This window comes from Solea solea, chromosome 10 (genome assembly GCF_958295425.1).
Source record: "Solea solea chromosome 10, fSolSol10.1, whole genome shotgun sequence".
Lineage (NCBI taxonomy): Eukaryota > Metazoa > Chordata > Actinopteri > Pleuronectiformes > Soleidae > Solea > Solea solea.
Genome location: NC_081143.1, coordinates 1,664,219 through 1,673,411, shown reverse-complemented (window position 1 = coordinate 1,673,411; position 9,193 = coordinate 1,664,219). Strand labels below are relative to the sequence as shown.

Genomic DNA, 9,193 nt, shown 5'->3' with positions numbered 1-9,193 from the left:
TGATAGTGTGTTCTACTATACATCTATACAGGTCAGCTGTTACACATTGTGTCCAGATAAATTCTAAGCCTCATCCCAGTAGTTATTTTTATTTTAAAATCTGAAATACATGTTAGTACCGATCACACTCGACCCACCGCCCCCCCTCTCCAGACTTTACCCTTAATATCAATCAATATAAATTTGTTATCTACAGTATTGATAACAGAAATGTGGGATGTGCAGATGATAAATTACCTTCATTGGCCTCTCATCTGTGGGATCGAAGTCAGATGATGCATCAGAGAGAAGTATTATGTCTTTAGCCTTGGACGTTATGTAGATGCGCAGCATTCGGAGCTTAGTCTGCTCGTACAGCTGGCTCACTGTGATTTCAGGGGGTACTGCCTTTATCACGAGTATCGAACTCGAAGTCTTCCACCGGTCCTTTGGGTGAATGTCCATTTGGAAAAAACAAGCCCTTGCCCGTCTCCAGCAATTCACACATAGTAACTGATTTCTGCACTGACAGGTGCCGTGTCCCACCTCCATTTCTGGTTTTGATCTGGTGATATGTGCCGTTATTAAAGTGGAGCCATCCCATTTCAACCCGCCGAGTGGCTTTGACAGCATGTTTATTGCCTTCAATACCAGAGCCTTCCGTGTCTCTGTTGGTGGGAGTTTTCCGATGTTCCCCGAGCCTGTCTCTTACTCTCTGCATGAGAGCGGACTTCACTGACTCCACTCCTGAGTTTTCGTTTGTCACAGTTTTTTGACGACAAAATGCTCTGAGTGCAAGTCTTTCCCCATATGGTTTGATATACTGTCCTAACTCCTCATCTGTCATAACATCTATGACGTTTATGTCGATCTGCAATAAGCAAGGCACACGTCAAAAACTTTTGAAACATTATTTTAACATAGCAGGTAGATAAAGCGAGCATCATTAGCCTAGACATGTACTGTATTGCTTACTTTATGTCACTAAAGTTAACATTTGTCTTTACCTTATCATCTTTCAGTTGGTTGATGACAGTATCAGGTGCGTTTTGAGGAAAGAGAATAAATTAATTTCTGCAGCCATTCTTTTAATGATCTTAATGAGCCTAGAGTCATACACACAGGAAGCACAACTGCCTGTACCTTAACTTAAGGTTTCTAGTGAGCACGAGAAAGTATCTCTTGCTCACGAGATACTTTCTCGTGAGCACGAGATACTTTCTGGTGCGCACGAGAAAGTATCTCGTGCGCACCAGAAACGTTTAGTTTTTTGTTTTTTTTTCGATGTCCCTTTAGGGGTTCCGTAGAAACCTAACATGTTTTGTTAACATAATTGACCAAAAGGTATCAAGATTACAAACAAACAACCTTTTTTAAATGACATTTATGACCTACAATGGCAATAATTTGAATTTATTTTGTACGAATGCCACCGTCTGTACCCCCTGGTGATTTTTTTGAAAATCCGATTTAAAAAACAATTTGAGGATGAAAATATGAAGAATTTTTGGGCCAGAAAACATCAGAGCAGTAAAAACAATAAAAACATGTAAATCTCTTTGGAATTTTTATTTAGTAAGATACGCCACAAAAATATATATATCGTTTTGAGTTGTGTTTGTGGTTATTATTTTCTAATTATGTTCATGACAAATTAATTATGGTGTCAATTTTGTTGTAAAGTTTTTTGGTTTTAATGAAGAGGAAAGAAAAGTCCAGTCAGCTGGTTCATGCAGAAGAAATCTCTAAAAAAAAAAAAAAAAAGATAATAATAATTATATATGTATATATATATATATATATATATATATATATAGACATATATATACATACACACACATACATACATACACACACATATACATATATATATATATATATATATATATACATACATACAGTTTTGATGTTGAATTCAGTTTTTGTTTTCACTGAAGTCCAGGTTCATGCAAAATAAATCGCTAAACAAAAATCTTTATTCAGATTACACCACAAGTGTAAGCAGCATTCATTCTTGAATATAATGCAATAAATTGCTACATGCATGTCATTAATTAATTATCACCAATGTTTACTGCAATAGAGAATAGATTGATATTTGTAAAACACTCAAAGCTATTATATTTGTTATCATCCCAGTTCAGTAGAAGTAATGGGTGACTACATCCAGAAGAGGGCAGTAAAGCTACATTACCAACTGTTGTAAAACACCAAACAACATGACATCAACATCGACTGAGCTGTTTGCTATGGAAGAAAAGTGATGTCACGAGGATCACTGGGATGTTCACAGTCTGTCCAGAAACTTCTCAATTTCACGGCACCTATAATTGTTGCCTCTGTCTCTGATCTTCTCCAGAGCTTTAATGCTGTTCTGTCGATAGAACGACTCGATCGGTATCTCCGCCGCCTTCATGTTATAATCCAGCGATCCGTTGCGGTCCTGCCGTTTGAAGTATAGAAATTTTGCATACATGTTGTAAAGGACCTGCTTGTCTGCAGGTTGCAGGTCACGTTCAAACAGCTCCCGGTATATGTCCTCAGCTTCACCCAGGTCGTGAGGGGACTTTGTGTACACACTTGCAAGGTCCAATCTCTTGACAAAGTTAGAATGCGGGTAAAGAGAAATCACCTGCTTGTGGAGACTGATCGCTTTATCTATCATTTGCCGTGTTGGGCAACTGCCCCTTGAATTGATCTTCCACTTGTAACAGAGTGCCAGGCATCTTTTCAGATAGCGTTTGTCTGGATGGTTTAGGAGAGCCTCCTCTGCCAAAGCTATAGCCTTGTCAAAAGAGTCATCGCTTATGTAAATCCGTAGTATCATTTTGATTCCACTGTAGCTGCTGACGGGATTTCCCAAAATCCTTGTTGCCAACTCACTCACTTCATCTTTAACATCTTCTCCTCTGGCACGCTGCTTAAGGCACACTGCAGCAAGGTACAGGTTCTCTGGATCCTGTTCCTTGGCATTCTGCATTCTCTTTATGAGGTCTGCCCCTAGTTCGTTCTTATCGTGCTTATGAAGACTGGCAAACCCTATCAGATGGCTGGTCTGCCACTCCACCATGTTTGGCTGCATCCCGATGGCTTTCTGGAAGTATTCGCCCGCCAGTACCTTGTGTTCTCTGCTGAACTTCAGCAGAGTCCAGGCTTTTTCAGCATAGATCTCCGGGTGCAGCTCGTCCTGTGATGGAGATGGGAATTCTTCCTTCAGAGCAGCAACCTTTGACAGGTAAGCCTGACTCTCTGCTTCCTCACCTTGGCGATAGTGCAGCCAAGCCAGATTTCCATAGTTCACCAGCAGCCATGGACCCCGGTCTGCGTCTCTTGTTCGGTTTAGAGCTTCTGTAGCCATGCTGAAGAAACTCCTGGCTTCATTGGCTTCATTGGTTCCCAGCTGGAAGTGGATATAGCCCTGCAAGTTGTAAATGTGACCCAGCCAACAGTTTCCCTCATCAGTTCCGATGTCCTGCAGCATCTCCCTGAGGTCTAAAAGTATGGACTTGTTGTCATCCAGGTCCCAGGTGAAGTGGCACTGCAGCTTTTTCAGTTTGGCCTCCAGCGTAGTCTCACTCTGTGCGGCGCTGGTGGAGTTTAATTTAAGACATTAAAACGTTGTCACTATGTTGACAGAATATTCTCAGAGTGGCAATTTTACATTTATCTCTGATTTATTGGCAGAAATTAAATATACTGTCCATATTTCTACGACCCCTGTGTTCAGTTACTGATCTGAGAGTACTTTTAAAAGTAAACACATTTATTTAGAGAGGCTTTTAATATTCACTAGCACGGTGACACTTTCTGTCTGTTCTTAATTTTCTAGTTGTGTGCTTTCATTATTTATTTTATTGCCTTGCAGATATTTAAAGTGCCATAACAATCAATATTAATTGATTGATTGTTATTTGTAAGTGCTTGGGAATAAAAGTCATAAGGGTTTTCCTCTAGGCTGCCGTAATGCACCACAATATTTCTGCAGCCTCCCAAACAAACAGATCGGCCTGAGATGTGAACTATGCAAATGAGGAAGAATGTCAACCAATCTTTAAAAATTGGGGCACCCAATGGCCGACATATGAACGTTTTTTTTTTTTTCCCCATCACGGAAAATATAACACAGTTTAATAAATGATAAACAAAACAGTGTTTGGTCTGTCTGCATTCTGTGTCTGCAACAAGGTTATAATAGTTTTAGTTTTCCTCTGTTTTAATTTGAGTATTTGCCAAGATTCAAAAAGATTCAAAAAGGTCATAATAAGTATTGTTTCATAAAACCCCAGCAAAAGATGGCACTTTAAACATGCATTAGGACAGAAGAATAACCATCCAAAAAAGTTATATCACTAATAATGAACGGAAATATCTTAACAGGTGGAACTGATTTATACCACTAAGTTATTATTAGTGACGTAGTAAAGTTATTATTCCCCTATAGGAAAATAATGATTCTGCCCATAAACACTTTCTAAAACGTTTCTAAACCACACCATCTCTGATATTCTTTATTATTAATAATGATAATAATAATAATAATAATAATAATAACAACAATAATAATAATATGAAATAATTGCATGAATTCACCTCATCCTGAGCTGTTTCCTGGCCTCTGTGGTCAGCTCGTCTGGTTGTAGTTGGATTAGACTTGGGATCACTGTTGTATCGTCAGCAGCAGTTTGTGCAGCAGTGTTTCGGATGAGGGGCGGAGACGCTTTTATGAGGGCGTCTGTAACTTCTGTTTCTCCTGAAACGAAGCCGTGACTCAGCAGTTACGCCCTTTAACTTCAGTGAAATTACAAATATGTTTGGATGGACGCATTTACGTCATACAAACACAAGATTGTGTAGCTATTCTTGACTGTCAGTTATTTGGAAACCAAAACCTCACCTCTAATCTCAAAGATAACCAGGGGGGTTTTCCATCAATGTAGCTAAGAATTGCCAGACTTAGGTGTAAGCTTGAAGCTTGACTAAGCTCCACTTCCCAATCTAGCTCCAAGTCGTTCCATCAAGTGAAATCAGCTGGCTCCACCTGACGCTTAGTCAAGCCTCACCTGTTAAGCCTCAACTTGTGCACGCCCACAGGGAAAATAAAAAGCCCATTCTAGTCGAGCGTGAAAACTGTGAAAACTGCCGAAAAGCAAGAGAAAAGAACGTGCAGAGATGTTCTCCGCAGCGGAGCAAACCCTTCTCATGGAGGTATATGAGGATTACAGCCACATAATCCCAAAGAAGGGCAATACCGCGGCAATCAATAAAGCGAGGGATGTGGCGTGGCAGAATATTGCCGACAGGCTGAATGCGTAAGTGACAAAGAAAATGAAGTATTTCAGCATCATCATGTTATATAAATCCTCCATCAAAGGGACAACATATATGTAGACAATAATCTACCAATTGATTTCTTGATGGTTTTTGTAAACTAATCAATTATGTGGACCTATTAATGCAACCAAAGCCCTAAAATGAAAGGGAAATCCCCAAAGAACAAAAAGACAGCCCTAATAAGTAACATTCATATGAACATAATTAAAATAGCATTATTGTTTCACTGCAATTTATGTGAAATTCTCCATATTTTATCATTTGGCAGCCCTAGTAGTAATGTTAGAAAGTGATATTCATCACATTTATCAACTGATTGTTATGCAAATCGATGGGATAGCTTTCATTTATTTCCTGCATGGCCAATTGTATAGAATTGATATCCTTTTCATTTAAGCCTGTCATTTTTACATGCTGTATTTGTGCTACTTCTGTATTTTGTCCCAGATGCTATATGTTGAATTGTTGTATTTTCATCTTATTTTATGTAAAGCACTTTGAATCACCTTGTGCTAAAATGTGCTATATAAAGTTGCCTTGCCTACATTTTTGATAATAATAGGCTACATTGAATCAAAGTATTTTACATGACTCATCACGTTTATCATACAATTGATGGTAGATTATTACATGAAGAAATGCAATGTTGGTTATCATTCTATAGGAAATAACAGATAGAATGACAGATCTATTGATTATTTATCTATAATCATTTAGCAAATCAAGCAATTCAATGGAGACAAGGACCCCTATTACAGTAAGTGAGTGCAGGTGACAGCAAATCAATCATCTATCTCCTATCAATCGGAGGCCCTAACCCTTGTTACATCAAAAGAATGATGATCTCTTTAAATTTCCTTTTATTATATTTTTTGCTAATTAGTTTAATTTTGTCTTATTTTTTATTATATTTTATTTTGCTGATAATGTTCTTTCATGTACTTATAGATAAGATATCATTATTAGTATAAATCATTTCTTTAATAGATTTTGTTATATATTTTATGTTTTACATATTATTTTATCATTCCATGACAGTTGTGTGTCTCTGTTTCTGTCTATTGGACATTCTTTGATCATAGATGGTGCTAAGCTTCACTTTTAGCCTGCTACAGACCAGGTTTGCCCGGCAGCATAAGTTACCATGGTTACTTGGCTGGCATTCACATTAGCCACCTTGGTGGAACAGGGTTGAGGCTCAGATTGATGGAACGGAAACCTGAGCCACAGTTATGGCTTAGCCATGGTTGAGGCTTAGCCAGAGTCATAGTTTCCATGGTTACTGAGTTGGGGCTAATCTCAGCCTCTTTGATGGAACCGAACTCTCACTCATATTAGCCAGACTTGGCCATTTAAGCTTGGCTTTGCCTTTAGCCTGCTTGATGGAATACCCCCCTGACGTGAACTCTAGGAGCATAAACGACGCACTGGCAAATGACAACGGAACTGGGGACACTATATAGGGGAAAGGGACTCAAGGGCAGGTGGGAGTGATTACTAAAGGATCACCAGGTGACGTGCATGAGGGAATTTAGGGGAGATGTGTCAAAACAACTGAAGAAACCACACAACAGGAAAACATGACATTAACCAAAATAAAAGGGGAAGTGAAAATCAAACCCACACCAAAAGTGACATGAACTTAACGTGACTTTAAACCTAAACTAACACAATAACTAAACTAAGCAAACAAAAACACTAACAGACTTGATGCTTCGTGACAGTGCGTGAGTGGTGGTGGTGCAAGGTCATGCATCAATTTGTACATCAAGCACATCAGCAAAAAACAGAAAAGTGTTTAAGGTCAACAGGTTATGCTTTTTTATAATGGTACAGTGATGGTAGTGTCTTGGTTTTTTATCGCTTTCACAGCCTGTTTGTAAAGTCTATACAAGGGTTTCAGTGTAGCCACACCTGCCTGGGACCAGCTTGTGGCGCAACATGACAGATGTGAGAGGATCATTGAATGCATAAACAATTTAGCAGCATGCTAAAAGGTAATTGATGCCTAATATGTCTAAAATTAATTAAACTAGCTCTAACATTTCTGGGTACCATTTTTATATGCTTTTTAAAAGTCAATCAATGATTATGCAACAATTTTAATCCCTTCTCCTTTGACAAAAATATCAGGTTGTTGCTGTGCATTTCTCTTGTTGGAGAAATACGTACCAACTGTTTTACTGACATTGAGAGTCAGACAGCTGCTAATTAGCCAGTCTGAGACTTTGTGTAGTACTGCAGTGAGTTAGGATGCAGCCTGATCTCTATCATTAGCATGTGTGTAGATAACTGTGTCGTCAGCATACATTTGTATATGCACTTCTGGGCAGGTCATTAATGTATAAGCTAAATAAAATTGGTCCTAAAATTGATCCCTGTGGGACTCCAATGGTGCTATTAGCAAAAGAAGAGCATGCATCATTAATTCTGGTGCACTGCTTTCTTGAATCTAAATAAGATTCCATCCATGTTAGAGCTTTAAATGAAAAGTCAAACTTGGAAAATGATTAACCCAAGGAAAACAGCACCAACAACACCTCCATTATCAAGGCTGGATTTAATTTGTTCAATAAAATAGCAGTTAGCGGACTTCTGGTATGACCTCGAGCTGGTAAGTCACGCTCAACCCTGCTCCACCAACAATCCTAAAAATCCTGATATAAAATATAGAACTGCACCTAAATAGTGTAGGTCTGGAAGCGGTGATGTCAAATCTTGGAAAATCGAGCAGAAGTCGAGGGAAAATACAGACGCAAGTGAAGTTAACTGACTTCAGGGCACAAAACATGGAAAGTCAAGCTAGCAAAGAGGCTAACGTTAGCATGGAGACTCCTGAAGAAAACGACAGTGAGTTAACTTGAGCTAAAGCAGAGTTACTGGCGGCGATACACGGCTTGAAGTCCGAGTTCTCGACCAGACTTGATGGGATCCTGCACGCCGTTGAAGAAAACAGAAAAGAACTGGCCGAGTGCACTGAAAGGATAAAGCAAGCTGAGGTACGTTTATCAACCGTGGAGGACGAACATGCCAAGCTACAAGAAACGGCTAAAGCACTGAAGAAAAGGAACACATTTCTGGAGGATAAAGTTGTAGATATGGAAATGACATCGCGCCTGAATAACCTGAGGCTGGTGAATTTGCCCGAGGGGGCCGAGGGCAAAGACCGAAGTGCACAAACAATGGAGACAGTACGACTCGGTACACCAGCAGCTGCGCAGCCTTGGACCTCAGACACGGCATAATACCCCCGGCCAAACTGGTGATAACTTACAAGGAACAAACACGCACATTTAACACTCCGACGGAGGGGCAGCACTTCATAAACAAGGTGAAAGAAGAAGCTGCAAGAGTAAATGTTGAAGCCTGAGACAGAGGAAGCAACAGGTCTGTAAGCGGATTGTCACACAGGAAAATGGAATGTGCAACAATAGACTGTGAAACAAAATAATTTGTGGTACTAAAACAGGGAACCAAAGAAACGTGAAATCCTCTGGTTTTTTTTTTTGTTTGTTTTCTTAAAGTAAAATATTCTTTCTCAATATGGTAAAGTTAAAGGCATTAGTGTATCAGTATTTTGAATGTTGGTAGTTAATAATGTTTGCACAGGTTTATACAACATACTCCAGTCAGGGATGTTTGTTGTTACATAAAGGAGCATACACTGTTGAGCCATAAAAAGGCAGTTAGTTTGAATGTTTTTGATTAAGCTGCTGCAGATGTAGGATGGTTTGTACACAGGCCGTGTAATAATAGAATAGAAATACTATAATTTTTGTTATTTCAATGGAGCTCAGCTCAAACATTGTCCTCTATCTTATTTTTCACTCTTTAGTAAATACGAAATAAGTTCATTTAGTAAATAATGGCATTAAAAGCTGCA

At 39.0% G+C, this 9,193-nt stretch overlaps 1 protein-coding gene across 1 annotated transcript; it reads right to left on the bottom strand.

Moving 5' to 3' along the window:
* Nucleotides 1–1,893: 1,893 nt before the first annotated feature.
* LOC131467292 (interferon-induced protein with tetratricopeptide repeats 1-like) lies at nucleotides 1,894–4,860 on the bottom strand. Its single transcript, XM_058641106.1, has 2 exons — nucleotides 4,570–4,860; nucleotides 1,894–3,566 (listed from the first exon to the last, which is right to left on the bottom strand). Exons 1-2 carry the CDS (start codon nucleotides 4,572–4,574, stop codon nucleotides 2,267–2,269), a joined length of 1,305 nt encoding a protein of 434 aa, XP_058497089.1. The 5' UTR covers nucleotides 4,575–4,860; the 3' UTR covers nucleotides 1,894–2,266.
* Between the last annotated feature and the right edge of the window lie 4,333 nt (nucleotides 4,861–9,193).